Raw genomic sequence first — 26335 nt, forward strand, 5'->3', positions numbered from 1 at the left:
ACAACACAAGACAATAGAACTCACCTGGTTCCTATGGAAGGGACTTAGGTCTCCTGCTATGTCATTCAGTACAAGTGAGAAGTGATCATGTGACTGAAATGGTTTATTATTTTTGTTTCGTATTTACTCAATAACTCTGCCAAACAAGTGCAAACAAGGTTTGTAGAGAATGTTTCAGATGACAGGCCTTGATTGTCCTCCTCTGCATGATCTCGTTAGAAAATTTAGAGAATCTAAGTGTACAAGACAACACCAGATGGTGTGAGTGCTGGCTTATGATGACTGCAGGCCTGGGTTTGAATCCTGGTGAAGAAGCCGTATTTTTGATAGACAAAGTCAGGGGCGGCCCGTCCATAAGAGCTGCGGAGCTGCAGCACTCCCTGCTTTGACAGGAAAATAAAAACAATATTTATTTTAATTTGTAGAAGAATTGTTACAGCAAAATTTTTATTTTCTTTTCACATACTTGTTGTAGAATCTTATCGAGTTAATATAAGGAAATTAATATTCTCTTTTGCCTTATTATTACATATATATCCAGCCTCCAGCAGAACCTAATATTTGCCTTAACTCAAAATGATTGCACGAGTAGAATCCTTTTGATATAGCACGTAAAATACGAAAGAAACTTCTTTTCCAGTTTTAGAAAATTGTTGACCATCAGTATATCTGAGTGTTGCTTTGGTGTGACGTCTTAGTACTGTAACTTAACCAGTACAAATTTGCAAGCATGAGTGTGTGTGAATTACGTAATATTAATTTTATTTTTCTCAACTTTCCCTTGCGGAAAAGATTGATGTGAAATTAAAGGGTCATCCGTTACCCGACTTAAATCTTACTCAAGCTTCATCCAGCCGAAATAGTGCATATACGTAAGGAAGTATAACAATGAAATTTACGCTAAGCATTTGTGGTTACGTGGACGTGAACAAAAAAAAAAAAAAAAATGCTGTATTTTGTTTTTCTTGTCACCTCTTCGGTGGTGATACTGCATGGACTAGGAGTGGCGTGACAGATTTAGTACATTTGCCCTTAAAAAGCAAAATGCACGAATCTTCGCAGTCTCACCTGAAAAATGTTATGCAAAACTAATATTACTGTGCAATTAAGTGAAACGAACAGAACAAACATTCTCAATCATAATCAAGAAGTGAGAAAAAATTGTGAAATTATTTTAAAAAAATATTGATTGTATCAAATTTTGTGGCCAATATGAATTTCCCCTTAAGGGCCATGATGAAAAAAACGATTCGAAGAACCCTGGTGTATTTCGTGGGTTGCTACAGTTCGTGAGTAATCTAAACGAGCCTCTCAAAAATCATTTGGAACATGCCACTGTTTAAAGGTAATTCTAAGACAGTTCAGAATGAACTGGTAGATTGCAAGTTAAGTGTCTGCAGATCATAAATTCAGACTGAAATCGATGGTATTAGTTTTTTTTTAGCGATTAACAAATGGTCCCACAGACATCTCCCAACTAAGTCAGGAAGTTTTGGTTTTTTGATATGTAGTGCATTTATTTTTGTCCTATATTTATTAGTAATGGTATCAAGAAGTGAAATTTGTATGTATCAAAATCTACTGCAGCTCTCCCAATTCACAAGTTCACGAGCCGCCACTGGACAAAGTAAAGATTCCTGAAGGTTTTTCTCGAGTTTGTCTCATTTCTCTCCATCATTTCACCATCACTATCCATTTCAATATTGCTGATTATTTCAATAATATCTATCCAAAATGGTGCAGTGTGACTTAATATTGTGATTGGTATACAGATGGCATCTGTCTGTGGAGGCGTGTGTATGCTCTCTGAGGGTGAAAGGGCTCTCCAGTGGGACTTATCGGACCTTGAGTCTACATGGTTGAGAGGAAAGATGTCATCACATAGTTGAGTCAATATCTACAAAGAAAGCAGTTCAAATTCACCAACCATTCCTTCATAACGAAGTGGCAAGACAAGACAGGCTGTTCAAGGCTGCGATGCTAGCCTTTGGGACCCTCCCTCGTACAAAGAAAAAGTGTATGAGACAAAGGAACGTAGGGAGCGGCGTGTTGTGACCTAGGAAATCAGAGCTGATATAACACTTGGTGTAGAATGTTTTTAAATAAAGCTGTATTTTAATTTTTAGTGTAAATAATAATTCGTGATATTGATAAATGTCCAAGAGTTTCTTTTTCTTTTTGCAGTTACCTTGTGGACTGCATGATGGAAGCTGATAGTGCTTCACTTAGTTTTAAGGAAATAGACCAGGATAGAAACAGCAATATCTGTTGCTTACAAGTCACAATCCATCTTCTTATCATTTTATCTGGGCTTTTGTAGTTGATGATTATGTCATTTAGGTCTCTAGATCTTCTCCTTCTTAATCCGCTCTTCTGGTACCTTTTGGTGTCGAGGATACGAGAGATCTCCATCTGCTCCTGTCCACAGTTTAAGGTCACGGCCTCTTTCACAGACAGTCTGTAGTGCCTCTCTAATTCCATCTTCCCTGGTCTTCCTGGAGTCTTCACTCTTTCAACCCTAACCTCGGTATGTGATCTGTTTTCATCTGTTGTACATGGCCAAACCGTTTCAACTGTAGTTCTTGGATAATCTCCTCTAGTGACTTCATCTTTAACGCTGTAGTAATGTTTGTATTCCGGACTCTATCCCTCCTAGTCTTGTTCTTAGATCTGATATGAGATTAATTTACTGTATCCCATTTTCCAAAATTCCGATGGAGTTATATTCGAACATTCAGAAATCATTGGCAAAATGCTGGAAATCAGAGATGTGAGTGTTTATCATAAAGCTTGGCGTACATGGTAGAATAATAATTATTGCACACAGAAGCCATATTTAAAATGTCATAAAATTGTTAGTGATTTCATTGATTCTTAACGTAAACAAAATCTTTAACAGAATAGATATTTCTCCTCAAGAAGCAAAAATTCTAACATTAGAAACTCTGTGTACAACATATCCAGTCTACCTCCAGATTAGCCGGCCCGGGTTCGATTCCTGGCGGAGTCAGAAATTTTCATGTAAAATTTCTACCTTGGGACTAGGAAAGATGGTGCACAATTTCTAACTGCTAGATTGTACACCAATATGCTAGGTTAAATTCCAAATCTCTCTGCAATGCATATGAAGAGAAGGCATATGTCACTGTTGATAGTGATTTGTCCATCGCACGGGAACGTTAAGCCTGGCGGCCTCCTTGGTGCTATTTGACAGGAGTAGGCTATGTGCTGGACCAGGTTTACCCTTTTCCCTTCCTCATTTTCATCATCACTCATTCCATACACTACACTTACACATACACTCACCCTAGTACATGACAAAATACTCCACAGATACACATATGTAAAGCATGGCCCGCTGAACTAGAAAATGGGTCACAGTCCTGCCATCTATCCGTAATATGCGGAACCCGAATCACGTAAAGTGAAGTGGGTAGGCATTAGATATACATACATACCATTTAATAGTATAGAATCTCATAGAGAAACAACTCAGCATTTTTCTGCGAACTGTTAAGCATTATGCTAAATTGTTTGTATCATTACGTTAGTGCATATTTTTTATTGTATTTATTCACCTTTCTACAGATAATAAAAAATTAGGGTTACCATTGTATTACCCTTTACCCTTCAGTTGTTACATTACAGTTCCGAAGTAGCGTACAATTCCTCAGAGGTAATTGGTCTATAAAGCCAAAAGAAATTATTACGGTACCTTATGAAAATCGATATAAGAAAGTCATACCATTTTTTGAAGTATGCTAATACTCGCTCATGAATTTCGATAAAAATACTGTGTACGGTATTTCACTTTTGCCTTTTCTAATTTTTAAATGAAATAATTCGCAATAGAGCCAAAAAAGTTTTATGAATGTTATGTTCAGTTGTTTTCTTTCAGGTTAATCATAAGATGAAAGAGGTGGCGAGGGATTGATAAATTCTATTAGATTACCATACGTGGAACGTCTTTATTCTTGGTATGTAATTTTTAGGTTAGGTAAGGGCGGATTTAAGGACGAAATAAATCCTATCACCCAATTCATTAATGGAGTGAGATGGATCTTGTGGAAAACCTTGCAATGAAAGGAAGGGAAATGGGAGAAAAAACAAAAAGTACGTGATTGCTCTTCCTTGCAAGGAAATTTGGGGCTGTGAGGAACAAGTTAACTTTGAGCATGTTGGACACTTGTCTCACCCAGCTTTTCACTATTCCATTGAGAGAGCTTAAGGGAATTTTGAAGGGTTAAAGCCCAAAGTGGATGTAATCCAATAGCTATCACATGAGGAGAGGAATGTCGCAAGCACGTCTAAACAGAAACAGGGCAGAGTCGCCGAAGATGTTAAAAATCTGAGCAGAGCGTGTAGTAAGAGGGTGTGTCACTATCCTCACTAGACAAGGGATCCAATCCCTTGCACTAGGCGCTCAGGAATATTCAAGACAACACGCGAAAACCGAGGCTGCGATTTGTGAATGCTTCAATTTGGAAAATGCTGAAATTTGTAACAGTATGTAGATCCGTGACCCATTTCTTTAGGACTCATCCTGACATTTGCCTTATTGCGTTAGAGAAACCTTGAGGCACATGGAACAAGACGGACCACGTGGAAAACCACGAGGCATGAAGTTCATCTCACACTTCTGTTTCTATCATCTGGGAAGGCAGTGTCGAAAATTATTTTTAGTTCATAGTGTTTCTTTTTTATTCTTGTAATTTAAGTACCGGTAATTGAAGAGAGTGATTCCAAAACTCGCTGAGTCCATTTGGCCATTTTAATGGTATTTATACATAATGTGTAATTTTTTGAGGTCTCTATCATTATATTTTAGCTTCTTTTCTTCCAAAACAACGCCAATCCTTGTCTAAAAGTTTGTGTTATTGTTCATGTCACTTGAAAACTCGCTGAGTCCATTTGACCATTTTAATGATATTTATACATAATGTGTAATTTTTTGAGGTCTCTATCATTATATTTTATGCTTCTTTTCTTCCAAAACAACGCCAGTCCTTGTCTAAAAGTTTGTGTTATTGTTCATGTCACTTGAAAACTCGCTCAGTCCATTTGACCATTTTAATGATATTTATACATATATGTAATTTTTTGAGGTCTCTATCATTATAATATTTTAAGCTTATTTTCTTTCAAAATAACGCCAGTCCTTGTCTAAAAGTTTGTTACTGTGCATGTCACTTGAAAACTCGCTCAGTCCGTAGACCAGTGGATAAAAAAAAAACTAGTCCAGTCCTTTCATAAAAAAATGGACCGAACGCGTTTTGGGATCATACTCTTCAATAATTGCAAGTGAATACAACACGTAAATGTAGCAAAATAGGCTAAAATAATTCAATTTTATTCAAAAGATAGCAGTAGCAACACTTCCAATATTTTTCTGTTGCCAATCTTATTTCATTGTCGCGTGCTGCCAAATAGATGAGACTTTTTCCTAGACCAAAAATGGTACTATAAATGAGTGAATAGATGATTAGTATTTCTCCTTGAACCAAACATACAACACACATATTGGCAGTGATATCACTGTTTTATGTTGCTTACATTGCAACAGCTAATTCGCTAATGAACAATTAAAACTAAAGGCTGGTCTACAATAAACCGGGAACGGAAACGAGAACGAAAATATTGGTAAAATAAATATTTAAATGTGAGCATTCACAATTAACTATTGTAAATGCTCACATTTGAATACATTTATTTTAACAGTATTTCCGTTCTCGTTGTCGTCGTTTCCGTTCCCGGTTTATTGTGAACCAGCCTTAACAGTCACATTTACTACTATATTTACGTGCTTTATTCACGTGCTTACTTAAATTACAAAAATTGGGAAAAGGAACCACTGTAAACTAGAAATATAATTTCTGACACTGTTCTCCGAGATTACGTCTGTTTCCATGATACCACAAGTGACATTAGAGTTTACAGAAAATCTTTCAAGTCATCGTTACAATTTTTCTCTCTTTGTAGGTCGAGTATATTTGAGTTCTACGTATTCAACTGTGACGTGAGCAATTCGGAAGGGTATGAACCACAGTCTAGTATATACAGTCGCGAAGCTCAATACGTAGTAAATATGCAAACATTAGATAGTTGCTCACCACTAGGATCGCTAATATCGCCTCATTACAGGCAATGCAAAATAGTACCGTCACAGCCTATTGTTTCTAGCATCCTCAAAACTCAAGCTTCGTGACTGTATATAGTAGACTGTGGTATGAACTATGCAGTTTGCATTCTCTATGTTAGGTTGTTCTATCAATTCTTAAAAAAAAAACAGGTAGGGATAAAAAATGGACCTAAAATAAAACTAAGAAATAAAAAGTGAAAATCAAAGGGCTCCTTCTGCAATGTTTATCAAAGTTCTTGTCGGCATAATGTACAAATATCTTGATAAAACGAGATTATTTCTTATTTATTGTCCCCAAAATTTATTTGGTAACTACCTCTGAAGATTTAGCATTGTCTTGGTGGGAAATGACAAATGTAGTTATATAAAATTAAAATAAATAGCCTATATTATAATGACAATATGTTACGAATTCCATTACTAGTAATATAGTCAGCTCGACATTTTAGTGCACAGAAACGCTTCTAGCGGTAGTCCACTACTACATAGGATCTAGTTTCTGGACAATTATGCCAATTTGATAATAGTGGTAATATCTCGCAACACTGCCCTCTATGTTTATGGACGGCAGTGCTTTTAAGCAATGCGTAATACTGCATGCATTTGATATTCAACTGTTCAAAGGGTTCGTTAGTGGTTCATTCATAACAACAACTTACTGAATTTCGAGTGTTATGTGTTATCATCTCTAATCTTTTATCGTTTTCTTCATTGAGGTAAGTTATTGCAGTATCTATTATATATTAACAGGTTTGGAATGTTTAACATCTCCCTGTGCCTAGAGTTTTTATACTTTTATGTTTGTTCGCCACATAACCTTATCTGTCATTCCAGTCCAATTCATTCAGTCTCTTCTCTTGCATGGATGTGTCACTTATTCATGTTTTCCTTGGCACTCCCCTGCATTTGCTGTTCTTTTATTTTCGATAGAAAGACTTTCACAAAACTAGGGACTTTGAATTAACAGTATAAAAAATTATCAGTAGGTTAGGTATACCTAAAAGACACTACGGTATTTAGAAGATTAATAATAAATAACGTAAAAATACCAAGTGAAACATTTTTCAATAGGTTGATGTTGTAGGGGCACCAATTGTATTTTTACAAGAAACTAAGACAATTCGTAGTGAAATTTGAAATAAATTTTAATTCAGTTCTTAATTTTGTCTCTGTTATTCCTGATCTCGTTCATTTTATTGTCTTTTCTCCTTGACGACCTTCGTTAATACCAAAACTCGCCAAATTAAATTTATTTTATTATTTATTAATGCCGTGTAGCCTATATTAGGCATACTGTTCTGTTTGTAGGCCCTATACAGCGAACGTATTGCACCGTGATTTCAAAAACATTAATATAATAACGACGAAATATGTCTGCATAAACTACAACGATTCTACATCAATCTCAGGCGACTTTAATAATAATAATAATAATAATAATAATAATAATAATAATAATAATAATAATAATGATAATAATTCTTTCTTTCTTTCTCTCAGTTTAACCTCTCCCTTTTTAGGTGCATTTACACGACCCACGCCACCCGGGCCTTACAGGGCCGCGACCTGTCGGGAGAGGAATTAATCTATGGATCACATACATACTTTTTTGACCACGCAAGGACATGGAGGGCCTCCCCGGATGAGGGATCAGCTCTATGCCAGGGCCACCTCCGATACAACACAAACATTTAAGACATTACACAGCATTCACTCACACATATGAAAGGATTAAGGGAAGGATCGCCGTCCATGGCCGGACTTTCAAGAGGTACAATCCCCGCATTTGCCTGGAAATAAATGAGGAAACCATGAAAAACCTCAGTTAGGATTGCCGGCCCCCCGGACCTCCCGAATGCGAGGCCAGCCCTCTACCACGCCGCTAGCCCGCTCGGTAATAATAATAATAATAATAATAATAATAATAATAATAATAATAATAATAATTTTTAGTAGGTTATTTTACGACGCTATATCAACATCTCAGGTTATTTAGCGTCTGAATTAAATGAAGGTGATAATGCCGATGAAATGAATCCGGGGTTCAGCACCGATAGTTACCCAGCATTTTCTCATATGCAGTTGAGGAAAAACGCCAGAGATAACCTCAACCAGGTAACTTGCCCCTACCGGGATTCGAACCCGGGCCACCTGGTTTCGCTGCCAGACGCGCTAACCGTTACTCCCCAGGTGTGGAATAATAATAATAATAATAATAATAATAATAATAATATTATATTATATTATTTGCCACCGTTTTAATACACGTTTCACTGTAGACTTGGGCTACACGAGCTCAACAGTAGAGTAGAATATAAAAATATATAGATTTTAAAACAATGGCCATAAAATACAGTAGATCTCTACCAATAAATTGAATAATACGATACGAAAAAGTCTAAATTTTAAAACATGGTACTTTACGATGTACTGTAGATCCCAGCTGCTCAACTTTAGAATACAGTATGAAAAAATAGGCAAATTCTAGAAGAATAGTACCGATATCATAAAATAAAATAGCGCACTACCGCTAACTGTATAATACGATACGAAAGAAGAAAATTCTAAAACATTATAATAATAACTGAAACCTCAATCAATTACAAATAAGTCAATAAAATTAAATACCAAAAATTATCGTTACAGGACATCGCTCAAGACATCACAAACGAAACGACTAATTAAAAATAACGTAGTTACTAATAACAGTAGAGCAGCTGCAATATCCTAACACACTTGCAAACATCAGAAAATTATAAATATAAAACAGAAAAGAAACCGAAGGAGGTAATAGCTTAAACAAACTGATTCTTGACGTCATAGCTAATGTAATAACATTAAATAACGATAACAACGCAAAGAATAATTATTGTTTCATATCGTATTCTATATTAGATAAAAATATTCGTATGGTACAACCATGTTTTTGCTTTATCACTTTACGAATATAAAGAAGTGAGAAAATACAGAATATTCAGAGACATTGCCAGGAACGTAACCTTCAAGTATCAATGATAACAGAGCAATTTGGATATTCTGCACGACGTGTACATATGCGCCAATAGCTAAGTAACAGGGGGCTGAGGACTGTGACAAAGTTAGAGTGACATAACCTGTAGTTATATTACGTTGTCACTTTTTCCTATTTTCAAAATATTTTAGAGTAGGCCTAAAACAAAAATACAGTGTCTTTCATAAGTTACGAGTCTATCGAAAAATTAATTATTTTGGATAATTTTTTTTTTGCAATGATGTTCATCCTCACGAGATAGAACCCTTCCCGGTGCCATACAGTCGATTTGGAAACAAACACCCCCCTCCCCTCGCCACCAGAGCTATTAAACGAAAGAATCACCTCTACTTTTTAACTTCGCTCTAGAATATGCCATTAGGAAAGTTCAGGATAACAGAGAGGGTTTGGAATTGAACGGGTTACATAAGCTTCTTGTCTATGAGGATGACGTGAATATGTTAGCAGAAAATCCACAAACGATTAGGAAAAACACGGAAATTCTACTTGAAGCAAGTAAAGCGATAGGGTTGGAAGTAAATCCCGAAAAGACTAAGTATATGATTATGTCTCGTGACCAAAATATTGTACGAAATGGAACTATAAAAATTGGAGATTTATCCTTCGAAGAGGTAGAAAAATTCAAATGTCTTGGAGCAACAATAACAAATATAAATGAGACTCGGGAGGAAATTAAATGCAGAATAAATATGGGAAGTGCCTGTTATTATTCGGTTGAGAAGCTTTTGTCATCTAGTCTGCTGTCAGAAAATCTGAAAGTTAGAATTTATGAAACAGTTATATTACCGGTTGTTCTGTATGGTTGTGAAACTTGGACTCTCACTTTGAGAGAGGAACAGAGATTAAGGGTGTTTGAGAATAAGGTTCTTAGGAAAATATTTGGTTCTAAGAGGGATGAAGTTACAGGAGAATGGAGAAAGTTACACAACGCAGAGCTGCACGCATTGTATTCTTCACCTGTCATAATTAGGAACATTAAATCCAGACGTTTGAGATGGGCAGGGCATGTGGCACGTATGGGCGAATCCAGAAATGCATATAGAGTGTTGGTTGGGAGGCCGGCGGGAAAAAGACCTTTGGGGAGGCCGAGACGTAGATGGGAAGATAATATTAAAATTGATTTGAGAGAGGTGGGATATGATGATAGAGACTGGATTAATCTTGCTCAGGATAGGGACCAATGGGGGGCTTATGTGAGGGCGGCATTGAACCTCCGGGTTCCTTAAAAGCCAGTAAGTATAGTATAGTTTGGTTAGTATTTTAAACTTTATTGAAACACAAAAAATGTAAAAAGCAGTTTCAATTGCTGAAAAATTATGGTGTACAATTTTTAAAACGTCTTCCATTCTGCTGAATGCACAAATGTAAGCGACGTATCAACTCTTCATGGACTCTGGTGAGCATGTCAAGCGTAACCATTTGTATCATGTTTTCAATTCGTTTCACTAATTCGGGAATGGTACGTCGCTTTGTCGCATAGACACGATCCTTGATGAATCCCAGAAAAAAAAAATCAGGGTAGTCAAATCAGGTAATCGCGGAGACCAACGGATTGGGCCTGTGCGACCGATCCACCTACCTGGAAACACTTCGTCTACGGAATAAACGCTTAATTTGAGAGACACTGTTTCCAAGTTCAAACCAGTCAGCAATTTTTCTCTTCTGCAATAACGTTAAACGGCTGCGTGGCATTTTATCATTTCTAGTCTATCACAACAATGTGTATAGGCATGGCCGTGTGCCATTATCCTTGGCGTATAGAAGGCCAAACTCCAGGTCATTTTAAGTCCTTGGCGTATAGAAGGCCATGATCCAGGTCATTTTAAGTCCTTGGCGTATAGAAGGCCATGCTCCAGGTCATTTTAAGTTGACATCAAATGCACATTACACATGGATAAGTAGCTTCCTCTGGTGGCGGAGGAGGGAGTGTTTGTTTCCAGATCGACTGTACGGCACCGGGAAGAGTTCTTTCTCGTGAGGATGAACATCATTTAAAAAAATATCCAAAATAGTTTATTTTTCGACAGACTCGTTACGTATGAAAGACTCTGTATATTTACACTATATAAATCCTCGTATTTTTAAGTATCGTGCTACCTACTAACAAATTAATGCTTTTTTTTTAAGGCAATTTTTTCATTCATGTGTCCATCTCGTACAGAATCCCCAATTTCCTCTAACTATTGGGTGTATTTCACAATTTGTAAAATAATTCAGTCTTGTTTACATGTAAGTTTGCGAGTTACTTAAATTGTATTACAGGAATTCAATAATACTTTATACTGGCCGATAAAATGGCACTTCCGTTGAGGACTTGTTTCTGCTGCTGTGAGCTGAAAACTGGAACTGTTTCCATTGCTGTATATTATATTGTAAGTATAAATATCATACCGTGCTAAAGCTAGTTTCTTTCCCCCTGTATTGCATTCATCGACGATTAGCTACATATTACATTAATCAGACTTCAGGTGTAGAGTAGGCCTACAGAATTTTTCCTTAAAGGGAATTGTTCCTGTGTTCGTCCATTGTCTAGAATTTAGGTTAAGTTTAGACTTAAGACCTCTCCTGACGCCACATCATCATATATATGATCATTCTATCATCTCCAACCTCAGAAGTGAGTTATACGTAAGCCACTGCCATGAAATACGATCAGAAATGTCGAAAAACAACCTGGTGACGTCGAAATAAAAATGAATAAACTGAAAGCATACGGTGCGAGGCTAGTATAGGCCTAGATGAGTAGGCGAGACTTGGCATGTGAGCTGTGCGATATGGGAAAGAATGAGCTATCAGAAAGATAGTTAGTTTCGTGGTGGTTAATATTATACGAATCTTCCCGTATTAATGTTGACTTTACTCTGGGTCTTCCTGTATTTTTGTTTGGCAAGCTATTTTTGGTATCTGTCATTTCCCATTCTTTCTAGATGTGCAAACCATCTTCACTGATTCGAGCCTACTCCGGTTGAATGTGGTGCAGTTTCTAAGCCCGCTCTTATTGTTTGGTTTCTAACTCTCTCTCTTTTAGTTTTTCCTTATACTGTATTACATTTTTAAATACGTCAATTTCTCTCCTCTCCAAGTTGCTAAATTGTTTGGAACTTAAAGACCAGCTTTTGCCTCCATAAATTAGTATTGAAGTGCATGTTGTTTTGTATACTATTAATGAGTATTCTTCGATGTTTTTCTTTTGCTTATGAAACTTACATTTAACACGGAGAATAATCTTTATGTTCGTGTCATTCTAATACAGTGGCGTAGCATGAAATTCTGAGCAGGGGAAGCTAACTCAAATTGTCTTCCATGTACAGTAGTGGCAAAAAAAAACCGGACCGACCCTTGTAGCTGATTTCAGAGCCTTGTTCACTCAGAGCACGATAGACTGGTAACTAAGACTTTCGTGGTTCGAATCCTGCCTGAGAAGGGAACTTTTTTTTTTGTTCCTTATTCAAATTTATTCCCAATACTTTTCGATTGCAGCGATATTTTACTACTTAATTAACTTATTATTCCCAGAACATGAATTTTACCAGCAATCGAAAAGTATTGGGAATAAATTTGAATAAGGAAAAAAAAAGTTTCCTTCCCAGGCAGGATTCGAACCACGAAAGTCTTAGTTACCAGTCTATCGTGCTCTGGAGTGAACAAGGCTCTGAAATCAGCTACAAGGGTCGGTCCAGTTTTTTTTTCGCCACTACTGTACATATGAGAAAACGTATTGCAAAAATATAGTCTTAAAATAAATAGTAGTCAATGTCAGGAGTCCGAAGATTGGTTGGAACCTCGTAAGTAACACCGATAAGACATGATCTCAAATAGTACGTAGTAAATTATGATTTCATGGTTTACACATATCTCTAAGAAATAGACACGTATACGTATAACTTAACATTAGCTTACTCCCTGTCATATATTTTAGAGAAATCACAATATTAACGGTCAATAAATACAGTATTAGTAATTAATTAATAAGTATGCGTCTGTCTTGGTTGTGTCCATCACTGATAGCAAGGGAGTCGGTCGTTTTCTAAATCACACTTTTGTTCGTAAGTCAGTCTTGAAAATGTAATTGTCTTAAACATTCAAGTAAATTGGTGCCAGAAACTGTTATTTCACTCATTATTTATTATAATGCCACAATGCACACTAACACTTCAACTGAACACAACTCACGAAAGGTATAACTCGGAAACTAAATTCTTTTCAATGTTAAAGCTAGCTTCTTGAGAGCCTTGCTACCAGGGTAGTTTTGTTAGAAAGAGATGGACAATCTGCGGGGTGGGTTACACAGAAGAATGAGGGGCTTGGAAGCTGGTATGTGCAGGCTTCAAATCATCCTAAGCTGCCGCATCACAATATTTAACGCGTAAATATAAATTGTATTAAAATTAATAAATAATTTTGTTCGTTTTGCAGGTTTGTTATGAAATTATTATTGACTGGGGAAGCTGAGCTTTTTAGCTTACATTGACGCTACGCCACTGTTCTAATATCTGTTTCTTCATCAATACTACCATTATAACTGATATTGGTACCAGGCATTCATAGTGGTAACGAGAGAGAAATATACATAAAAACTCACCAACTTGATACCCGTCGCTATTGGCATTGATTTGGTTTTAAACCCTAATTATTAATACAATACTGTTTGTATAAATATGCGTACTATTGACAAAATGTGATGGTGATATTCGGATCATCAGGAAGCAGAATGAACGGACGGTAGCCTATTCGTAACAACCAGTGAAATATTCATATGTAAAACAGTAGATTACGCAGCTTAAATGAAAAGGAAATGAAGTTCTTGTAGAAAATAAATCACTGTTGTGCAAATCTGACTTCCAGGTATAGCTGACTTGAATAATTACTAGGAAAACATTGTTCCGGGCCGGGTATCGAACCAGGTGCCTTTGGCTGAGCGCGTCAAAGCTCTACTGACTGACCTACCCAGGAACTACCCTATACCTCGGTTCAATTATTCCCTTTTATATCCACATAGGTACCTCAAGTGGGTTGACAAGACGCCAAAGACCAGCATTGAGTGCACACTATACTGTGTGACTAAAATTGTGGTTTTCTATTAACGAACAGTGGCATGAATTATGCAAATCTGGCTTCCAGTTATTGGTGCGCTCAGCCAAAGGTCCCAGGTTCGATACCCTGTCCAGGAACAATTTTTCCCTTGAAATTATTCAAATCACTGTTGTCCCCAACGGACGTAGATGGAGTTGAGGAAACCACATCAACAGAATTTCTGCCTTCAGATGGTTGAAACATATAATTACAAACTGTAGATACTGCACATATCAAGAAGTCGTGGTGGTGGTGTAATGGTTACCGTACTAGCCGTTTGATACGAGGCTTGCGGGTTCAAACCCGTTATAAGGCGATGGATTTTGTTGAGCGGTAAAATCCTTCGCAAGGCTTCCTCTGGGAAGAGACCTCTGTGTTGGATCAGCGGCACGCAAAAGAACTAGAGGGCTCCAGGCAACATTCGTTGGCCATCTCTTGCCCACGTTGGATTTCGACGATGAATAACATCTACAGAACCGGAGCTCTGCACGGGCATTGGTTCGATTCCCATTTGGCTACTTTACTACTATTCATATTATAAACTACTTGTACTAATGCTACTACTATTACTTTTACTACTATTAGTATTAAAAATATTATTATTACTATTAATAACAATTTTACTATTACCTTTACTATTACTACTACCACTTCTGTTATTACTACTACTGCTACTACTACCACTACTACTACTGCTGCTACTACTACAACTGCTCCTATTACTACTACTGCTACTACTACTACTACTACTACTATTGCTAATACTACTACTACTCCTACTACTACTACTACTACTGCTACTACTACTACTACTACCGCTACTACTACTACTGCTGCTGCTACTACTACTACTACTACTACTGCTGCTACTACTACAACTGCTCCTATTACTACTACTGCTACTACTACCACTACTACTACTGCTGCTACTACTACAAATGCTCCTATTACTACTACTGCTACTACTACTACTACTACTACTATTGCTAATACTACTACTACTCCTACTACTACTACTACTACTGCTACTACTACTACTACTACCGCTACTACTACTACTGCTGCTACTACTACTACTACTACTACTACTACTGCTGCTACTACTACAACTGCTCCTATTACTACTACTGCTACTACTATTGCTAATACTACTACTAATCCTACTACTACTACTACTACTACTACTACTACTACCACTACTACTATTGCTACTACCACTGCTACTACCGGTACTACTACTACTACTACTACTACTACTACTACTACTACTGTTACGTGCTTGACTTAATGTTAATTAATTTATTTGATAACTCATCTTTTCAGATACGTGGCTTAGTTTTTCTAATTGGAGGAATTCTGTTTGCCAAAGGAATACTCATAGAAGACGTTCTAGCCTTTGGTAAAAATCAACTTATCTTCACGACTTATGAGGTATGGGGTGCGATAGAAAGTAATTGGACGGGGCCGAGGGTGCCGAGTTCCCGACCATCATAAACAAAGAACGTATAGCATCTGTGACTGGGCCTTTCTCGTGAATCAAGAGAATTTCCTCTTACAATGTTTTGTTCTTGGAAGCGAATACTGTAGCTAAGCGTTTGTGCTTTTAATTCTGTGCCTCGACAAATAAGTCTTTTTCAGAAATAGGATATTTTGTTAAGTATGATTCGGCTGCTTGTCTTTGTGGATGATGTGAATATGTTAGAAGAAAATCCATAAATTATTAGGGAAAACACGGGAATTTTACTTGAAGCATGTAAAGAGATAGGTTTGAAAGTAAATCCCGAAAAGGCCAAGTATATGATTATGTCTCGTGACCAGAACATAGTACGAAATGGAAATATAAAAATTGGAAATTTATCCATTGAAGAACTGGAAAATTCAAATATCTTGGAGCAACAGTAACAAATATAAATTACACTCGGGAGGAAATTAAACGCAGAATAAATATGGGAAATGAGTGTTGTTATTCGGTTGAGTAGCTTTTATCATCCAGTCTGCTCTCAAAAAAGCTGAAGTTAAAATTTATAAAACAGTTATATTACCGGTTGTTCTGTATGGATGTCAAACTTTGACTCTCACTTTGAGAGAGGAACAGAGATTAAGGGTGTTTGAGAATGAAGTGCTTAGGAAAATATTTGGGGCTAAGAGGGATGAAGTTACAGGAGAATGGAGAAAGTTACATAATGCAGAACTACACGCATTGTATTCTTCACCTGACATAATTAGGAACATTAAATCTAGACGTTTGAGATGGGCAGGACACGTAGCACGAATGGGCGAATTCATAAATACGTATAGTATGTTAGTTGGGAGACCTGAGGGAAAAATACCTTTGGAGAGGCCGAGACGTAGATGGGAGGATAATATTGAAATGGATTTGAGGGAGGTGGGATATGATGGTAGGGACTGGATTAATCTTGCACAGGGCGGGCTTATGTGAGGGCGGCAATGACGCTCCGAGTTCTCTAAAAGCCGTAAGTAGGCCTAAGTATGATTTAGTGCTATCATGGTGTTAAACGTGATGCCATATTTTTTTTTAATTTTTGCACCATAACATTCAATGTTTCGGCTCCATCATGAGAGATACCAAGGAATAGAGAATCTGTTTGACTCTCAGAATCGATGTGCTTCTTGTTAATTTGTTATAAATACTTAGTTAATAATAATCTTATGAAATTGTTAAGGCTGGTTCACAATAAACCGGAAACGAGAATCGGAACGAAAACGGTAAAATTGTTAAAATGTGTATATTTAAATGTGAGCATTCACAATTAACGAAAAGCTTGCCGGAGCCCGGGATCGGGAATGGAGAGTTGGCCAAGTTTCAACTTTGGCGTTCACGTTTCCGATCACAGCCCACTACATTCATTCTATTGCCATCTAAAAGCTATTTTGTTGTTGTATATTTTGTAGCAAGAAGACTGTGACATAACCTATGCATTAATTAGTTCTGTGCTGTGCATAATGGAGCAAGTTTTATTTGATGAGATTCTAATATTGAGTGTTGAGGAAAATCCTCACGTTTACGATAAGCGGCGCACCTCATATAAAGATGAGAAAATGAAGGAGAATACGTGGCTTTCAATTGCTGCATCTTTGAATACCGATCGTAAATGAATTATATTTTATTACTGTATTGTTTGTATTACACACTACATATTCATGCTTCAATTCAATAACTGCTGTTGTGTTCATTTTTGTTCTATTACAAATGTTTCTTCTCTAATTAGTTTACGTTATGGTAGACTTAAAATAGGTTGTGATAATAAAGATGCATGGGCATACTATCACCTTTACTTTTTAACTTCGCGCTTGAATATGCCATTAGGAAAGTTCAGGATAACAGGCAGGGTTTGGAATTGAACGGGTTACATCAGCTTCTTGTCTATGCAGATGACGTGAATATGTTAGGAGAAAATACACAAACGATTAGGGAAAACACGGAAATTTTACTTGAAGCAAGTAGAGCGATCGGTTTGGAAGTAAATCCCGAAAAGACAAAGTATATGATTATGTCTCGTGACCAGAATATTGTACGAAATGGAAATATAAAAATTGGAGATTTATCCTTCGAAGAGGTGGAAAAATTAAAATATCTTGGAGCAACAGTAACAAATATAAATTACACTCGGGAGGAAATTAAACGCAGAATACATATGGGAAATGCGTGTTATTATTCGGTTGAGAAGCTCTTATCATCCAGTCTTCTGTCCAAAAATCTGAAAGTTAGAATTTATAAAACAGTTATATTACCGGTTGTTCTGTATGGTTGTGAAACTTGGACTCTCACTCTGAGAGAGGAACATAGGTTAAGGGTGTTTGAGAATAAAGTGCTTAGGAAAATATTTGGGGCTAAGCGGGATGAAGTTACAGGAGAATGGAGAAAGTTACACAACACAGAACTGCACGCATTGTATTCTTCACCTGACATAATTAGGAACATTAAATCCAGACGTTTGAGATGGGCAGGGCATGTAGCACGTATGGACGAATCCAGAAATGCATATAGAGTGTTAGTTGGGAGACCGGAGGGAAAAAGACCTTTAGGGAGGCCGAGGCGTAGATGGGAGGATAATATTAAAATGGATTTGAGGGAGGTGGGATATGATGATAGAGACTGGATTAATCTTGCACAGGATAGGGACCGCTGGCGGGCTTATGTGAGGGCGGCAATGAACCTTCGGGTTCCTTAAAAGCCATTTGTAAGTAAGTAAGGGCATATTTACAGTACCGTTGAAACTTTGAAGTTGGTTAACCTGTGTTTATGTTGGCTGTCTTGTACTCATGAGAGAACACCATTGGTCAATTATACACAAATAACATCAGAATGCGTAATATTGACTTTACATATCATTATTGACATGCATATCGATATGCATAGTCGTCTACGTTCTCGGTTTATTGCAACCCCGTGCCATAGGCTTGAAACGGTGGAACCAAAAAGGTGTACTAGTATGGCCATCAAATTACTCATAGTTCAATTCTTTTTCCAGTGTGTTTATCAGCTGTTTTATTCATATTATTACGATTACAAATTGTTTCGTGTTGCTGTGAATATTTAAAAAGTGTAGTCAAGTTTAGCAGATGTTATTTTTTTTATAAATAAGCTAATATTCTGTTCGGCTCAACTGTAGAATATGTCTGTTGATATGTCCCCCTATGCTTTAACATATGAAGGAATGCTAACATCCTTCTTGATAAGAGAAAGAATGTGGAAATGAAGTGTATAATACAGCTATAACACTTGTAATAAATATACAGTGAAATATACATTGATATAATAATCTGCTAATAGCCCTGTTACCTCCAGATCCATTCTAATTCGTTTACGTATGACCAAAACCGATAGTAGCAATTTAATATTTGGCAATTGGCGGTATTTCGCGGTGGATTATGGGGCGTAAAAGGTGTAGTTTGACGTCATATCCGTCGCACCGATTTCAACATATTTGCCTTGGAGTACTCCCTCCTTTCTTTTTATCATCTCAGGTTTATTGTGAATCAAAAAATTTCATATTCACGTTCTCTGCTTCTCATTTTCACTCTGTTTCTCGTTCCCGGTTTATTGTGAACCAGCCTTTACCAACATTTCGTAAGACGTCGTATTTACTTGATATAGAAATTATTTGGGTCATTGCTTGAGTGTGTCTGGCCTATAGATTTTTTATTTTTCAGTTCCGCCGGCGATAGGAATTCTCCGGGCTATGATCGGAGGAATAATGCTTATATTTGGAGTTACCCTGCTATTCGGTGCGGTACTGGTAAGAAAGGAGCACAGTGCTTCGTAGTGGTAAACTAACACTGAGGCTTTAGTATCCACAGTTCTAGGATAAGCAAAAAGTTCGAATTATGAAAGCATATTGCAGGGTTTTCTAAACAAAACATGGATATTTATAGCAAATAAATAATTTTAAATCTGAATTTTGTTCGGTAAGATGTGCACGACCAGTGGCGTGGCGTACTCTGGGGGTTAGCATGACTCGAGGTTGCTTTCGGACACGGATTCTAATCCTACTCGGGCAGATTTCTTGATTGGGTGGTTTTGTGGATTTAATCCTTTGGCGAATCTTTACTCACCACTCCAAAATTGCAGGTGTTCACCGGTCAGATTGTTCTGACAGTTTCTTGCGCCGCTCGTGTGTTATTTATTTAATAACTAACCTTAACTATGTACTTTAATTGCATTAGAAATAATAATAGTACATTATGCAACGAGCCTATAATGGTAGTAATTAAGACGCGAGTATGTTTATGAAACGAGCGCAAGCGAGAGTTTCATAATTTTCATACGAGCGTCTTAATTACCATTATAGGCAAGTTTCATACGACTTTTTATGTTCGACCATATTTCTAACTTGAAATTATTCATAAGTATTCATGTTATTCTTATCTTACTGGGGAGCAGAACTGACCTTGTGAAATACCTCGTAAATTGTGAGATGTGCGCAGACGCGAAAGTATTGATTTTTTCCGAGAAACAAATGTCATTGACCTTGATATAATCTAGAGAGTAAAATAAGCATTAATCTTGATATAACCTTGAAATTGATTTAGACATTGAAAAATGAGATGACAAATTGAATTTATTTGAATATTATTTACAATTAACGCTAATTATTATAGTAACAGAACATAACCTTCTGCGACAGATTTGGATTTCCAGCCTCCGTGACGTTTCGCTAGTTGTCTTTCGATTGCATATCCGAGAATAATCGATACTTGCTCTTTCATATTGCTACAATGGTGTTTTCTGATTGGTGGAATACCTGAACTTTAATGAATAGATGTACTTTAATGAGGTCCATTAAAGGGCTCCTACCAGGTGTATAATTACTACATTTTGGCATGGTCGAGCATAAAATGATACTCAGTATTACATGAAACTATCTGCCCTTAAACATGCGTGATTCCTGTTGAAAACTATATGAAGTTCATTTTGCTGTATTACGAAATCGCTTGACTAATATTTTCCTCTAAACGCTCCAGATTACGCGGAATGTTTGCTTACACTTTTGTTTAAGGGTAGACCAGAAATGGAAGTCACTGTGAATACCATGTCCACGAACGTTTTCCACTAATTTAATAATTGTTTGTAATGACGGAACGTGTATCCCGAGATAGTTTCAACGAAATTTTCTCTTGCACAATTTGTAAGAATGTTTTTTGACATAACTGTTTTAAATTATTATTTGTTATAAATTATATCGAATACTCACAACATTAAACAATATTACATAATTAAGCACAAGTGTACAATATTAAGTACATATTTTTCACTCTAAGCCCCTGTAAATAAAAAAATTGACTTTAATATGAAGATAATTAATTATTTATTCATTGTAAACTTGTGACAGGTTATATACAGAGCTGAAGTGAAGTAATAACGTTACAATCTACTTGCTTCGTTCAGTGGCTTCAAGTTAGTTCAATTTTCAAATCAATTTCAATTTTATTTATTTAATACAATAAGTTTTTACTACAGTAGACATTGCAGCCCGAAAGAGCAGAAGCAGAAGTGGTTTTTAAATTAAATTTACTCGAAAACCGTCCATGCTATTGAAATACACCAGAGGAATAAATTATTCTTTATTAGATTTTCTTTTCTGAGAAAACTATGGACTTTCCACCAATATGGTACTACACTTTTTTGTTACATACAACATGAACTATTCGTTCTGAAAATCTGCAGGGTTATTTACTTCCACCCTGTTTACTGTAGTTTTTCATAACAAGAAAAGCATACTGTATGCGTAAATATATGGAATACACGCTAAGACTACAGTAGATGTTTTCTTTTCCAGAGGGAATCCATGCTGGTCGCCACGTGGCTTGCGTTTCCCCTGATATATATAGTCTGTTTAACAGGGACTAATATTGTTGTTGCGACGGGATATTTCACGACCAGGAATGCACTTATGGGGACATTGTTTGTTATCGAACCTCTGATAAGTATAGGCAAGTATATTATATTCTTTGATATCGTACTTTCATAACGTAAAGCTTCTATAATTCTCTAGTCTAAGAGAACTAGAGAATATGTTGAAAAGTAACAAAAAAGTCTGTAGATTAAGATGATGTACCTGGTTTGTCTAAAAAATAAAAATTAAGATTTATAACGATGGATTGCTCATGGCTTTCAGGATGTCCCTCGTACAATCAGTTAAAGTTATTAAAATATACAGGGACATCATTTTATTTTTACTTCAATTTTTATTGTACCTGAGTTTTTGAATGTACTTCACTCCCACCCCTTCTACTAATAAAGTTCAACCGTCCTGCACACAGATCCAAGACCGCATATACAGTCATAGTAGCTTTATGTTCAGAGTAAACAGTACGTTCCAAAAATATGTTCGCGTTTTCCAGTGACGAAAGAGTTTTCAATATTGAATTATCTTCGCACAGGTACTGTCGTCCATTTGCCTACGTCGCATCCCGGTTTCCCCCACCTGCTTCTATTCACCTTTCTGTAAAGGCTAGTGGCTGGGCTGTCTTACCTCTTTTCTGAGAACATTAATTTCTGTTAGGAATTGGATGTCTACGTACTATTATACTCATACAATTATTTAAAATAACTTAAATAACAGGGCCTCGTTAAGTAATTGACTGTCACGTGATTTCCTCCCTTTCTACGACTCTGCGATATAACCACTTGGACGGACAGCAGATAGCATGTCTGAGCAATTTTATCTTTTCGCATCGGTCAGAAATGAAGATTGAATTTACAGTACGTAAGGTACTATTTTATAGAGTACGTACAGAATTATTTCAACATGAGTTACTGATACGAAGTACGAAACTGGTAATTGGAATTACGTACAATATTCTATAGTGCGATGATATGTACATTAGAACTGAAGTCTGTATCGAAATGAACGGCCACCATTTTAAAAAATGTGTTTAAATATCCATATTATGATTATTTTTCAATCTAACTTCATTCTCTATAGTGTATGCTAATGTGCTGTAGACAGTATGATATACAATGCATAATGAATACGTCCGCATGGACAGCTCAGTTCGTGAGTAAAAACACTCATTGTTAATACTGTACTGTATTTTGATTAAACAACAACCTAATGAAACTTATCAAAGTCAAAAGCGTGATATTTCCTAGTTTACGTAAATGGATGAACTACTTTTCTTCCCTCCTATACCTAGTAAAATAATATGTTTGTATTTTACGCCAATATCATCGAACTACAGTCGTGGAAGGGGGTAACAAACGGTGTTTGTGGTTCTCAATCTTGATCCAAAGGTATAGCCAGGTTAATATTAAAAATGTTGGTAAAAATAAAATGATGTCCCTGTATATGGCAGCGCCATATTTTCAGAATTGGAATTTATACATTACCAAAAGTTGTTAATAACAACACAGAAGTTTACAGGTATATTATTAAAAAAACAAATCGAGAAAATTCAATTTTACTATAATTGTTTTACTATCATCATCATCATAATCATAATCATCATCATCATCATCATCATCGTAATCACCATCATCTCACCATCGTAATCATCATCATTATCATCGTCATCACCACATATTATGCAGACAGATTATGTTGCTGTTTAAGAAATTGTTACTTGCTTATTCCTCGTTTCCAAATTCTTTTGAGCCGAATGACCCTTTTCACATTAGCTACAAATGTTAAAATTAACTAAAAGCATGAGCAATTGTGTCAGTATTTTATTTGGCTCACATTAAAGCGACAGATATTGGCTGGATGTGTATAATCTATTCGTGTATATTAATTTACGAGTTATCGAAATATGGACCTCCTCTGTTAGTAAGGCTTATTACTAAGATGTTCAACCAAATTCTTGAAGCAGATGAAATTCCAGAAGACTGGAAAATATCATATATTTCCGCTATCCATAAAAAAGGGGATAAGAAGGACCCCAACAACTACAGGGGAATAAGTGTCATGCCTTCCATTAGCAAGATTTTTAATAGTATCATCAAGAATAGATTAGAGGAAGAAATAGAAGGGAAGATATCGGAAGATCAGGCAGGCTTTACTACAGGAAGGAGTTGTATGGATAATATATTTAATTTGAGACAGATAAGTGAAAAAATGTATGCTAAAGGAAAGGAAACACATTTAGTATTCATTGACTTAGAGAAAGCATACGACTCGGTCCCTATAAAGCAGTTGTGGGAAGAAATAAAAGGTATTGGTGTTAGTTTACCCCTAATAGCGTTAATTCAGAGGCTATATAAAAACTGTCAAGCTGCTGTTAAGATAGGAAAAAGGTTATCAGCTGCCTTCTATACAACCAAAGGCTTGAGACAAGGCTGTAGCATATCCCCTACCTTGTTTAAAATATATATCCAACAGATACTGAAGCAGTGGAATAATTCATGTCGAGGAATGGGAATTCCAGTTGGAAATGAGACAGTGCACTCGCTGCTATTTGCAGACGATCAGGTGATAATTGCGCAATGTCGAGAAGATGCAAAATTTATGGTAAGGAAACTCCTTGAAGCATTTGAAGCAGGGGGACTGAAAGTTAATATGAGTAAAACCGAATACCTGGTGATAGGTGGAGATGGTCGAAATATAAAGTTGCCCCAAGGAATAATTAAAATAGTGAAGGAGTTTAAATATTTGGGGTCGGTTTTGCATGAGACTGGAAACTGTAAAGCGGATATAGATTATAGGATAATGCAGGGTAGAGGAGCAATAAAGATGTTGAATGGAGTGCTATGGAGCAGGACAATAACAATGCAAACAAAAAAGAGAATTCTTGAGGCTATAGTGGAAAGTATATTGACATATGGGGCTGAAGGCTGGAGTCTATCCGAAGGCCAAAAAAGTAAGATACAGGCAGTTGAAATGGACGGCATAAGGAGAGGTGCTAGAATATCCAGGCTGGAAAAGAGAAGAAACGAAGATGTTAGAAGGATAATGAACATGGAAGAATCGGTGATTGCAAGAATTGAGAATAGACAACTTCAGTGGTATGGTCATATAAGGAGGATGGATGAGGGGAGGTGGCCAAACGTGCTACTTCAGTGGTCTCCAGCTGGTAGAAAGAAATTCATGGAGGGCTGGAATATTGAGGATGATGAATGATAAGGGACTAAATGAGTAGGATTGGAATGACAGACGCAGATGGAAAATGGGAATAAAGGGTAACCACTGAAAAGTGGAGAGGCCCTCAAAAGTAAAGTAAAGTATATTAATTTACTAGCACATTAGCAACCCGCGCCGCTTTGAAGCCGTCCTTGTGCTCTAGCCGCATTATTGCAGGGGATTATTATGATTGTTTACATCTAATATGATCCACTACTTATCATCCCAACATTATCATTAAACCCAACAACTTTTATCAGTTCTCGGTTTTATTTACGACAGCTCTGGAGTGGGAGTGGTAGGCCTACTTCTTTATTTAGCGATACTTTCAGCTGAGGTTGTTGACTGAAAATGATCAAAATTTTACCAGTTCTCAACATAAGTAGGCACCAATTCGGGAAAAATGCCCTTTACCATTTCTGTAATACTCTGCACGCATCTTGTTCTTTAGCAGGAACGCACAGATGCAACCCGCAACATAATCATTGCTTCTTAGCGCTAGCGAGTAGATGCGACCCGCAACATATCATTATTGAAAAAAAAAATGAAGAGTGTGGTCCCAAAACTCGCTCAGTCCATTTGGCCATTTTTATGAATAATTATACTACAAATATAGGAGCTTTGAGGAACAGTAACAAATATAAATGACACTCGAGAGGAAATTAAACACACAATAAATATGGGAAATACCTGGTATTATTCGGTTGAGAAGCTTTTGACAACAGCGAATGGCGCGATGACATTAAAATGGTTGGAAATGTTGCTGCAGTACGTGCTGTGCCGGGAAGATCTCAGGACAACCGTTGTAGGCATTGCCAGAACGAGGTTGAAACTCTTGCACACGTCCTGGGATCCTGTCCGCACGGCGAAGGTCTGCGAAATGCTAGACACCACCAAGTACGATCAATTATAGCCACTGCCATTAAAGATGCCCATTACAACACCTTTGAAGAAGTGCATAGTCTCTCCGTCACTGGCAGTACACGGCGCATAGATATAATAGTTTTCAAGGAATCTACAAGATCTGGATTCATAATTGATCTCACTGTGCGTTTCGAAACGAATGGGGAACAGCCAGCAGAAGTGAATAAGGAAAAAAAGAATATCTACAATCATACCATTCCATATTACCTCCAAAAGTACCAGCTAGAAGAGCTTGAAGTAATCGGACTTCTGGTTGGAGCAAGAGGTACCGCTACTCTCTTCATGAAAGATGTGTTTAAGAGGCTTGGAATACCTAAATCTATTATTCCGATTGTAACTTCAGCTGCTTTCAAAGGATCAATTGCTCTCCTGAAGCATTACCTATATTCGAAATGAAACCAAGTTCATTAGCATTCTTTACTTTTCTTGTAACACTTGCCTCTCTAAAACTAGGTACATTTCCACCAATCACAAAATATATTTGCAGCTATGTACTTGGAGTTTCATTGTCAAAACAAAATTAATGGTTCACTGAACTTGTAAACATTTATATGGTTAAGTACTCTTTGTCCCTTGTGGCAGCTCAGG

At 36.8% G+C, this 26335-nt stretch overlaps 2 protein-coding genes across 2 annotated transcripts in view; both read left to right on the top strand.

The window, feature by feature from the left end:
• The window catches only part of LOC138697616 (male-specific lethal 1 homolog), a 38731-nt gene extending 36832 nt beyond the window's left edge, over positions 1-1899 (top strand). The window contains exon 7 of the mRNA XM_069823016.1: positions 1773-1899. The gene's annotated coding sequence lies outside the window, so the exon portion shown is untranslated. The remainder of the gene's footprint in view (positions 1-1772) is intronic.
• Positions 1900-6753: 4854 nt separating this feature from the next.
• Positions 6754-26335, top strand: part of LOC138698793 (uncharacterized) — a 45299-nt gene continuing 25717 nt past the window's right edge. The window contains exons 1-2 of the mRNA XM_069825020.1: positions 6754-6855; positions 11433-11542. Of these exons, the coding sequence (XP_069681121.1) occupies positions 11465-11542 (78 nt within the window). The 5' untranslated portion in view covers positions 6754-6855; positions 11433-11464. The remainder of the gene's footprint in view (positions 6856-11432; positions 11543-26335) is intronic.

Source organism: Periplaneta americana, chromosome 4 (assembly GCF_040183065.1).
Source record: "Periplaneta americana isolate PAMFEO1 chromosome 4, P.americana_PAMFEO1_priV1, whole genome shotgun sequence".
Classification (NCBI taxonomy): Eukaryota; Metazoa; Arthropoda; class Insecta; order Blattodea; family Blattidae; genus Periplaneta; species Periplaneta americana.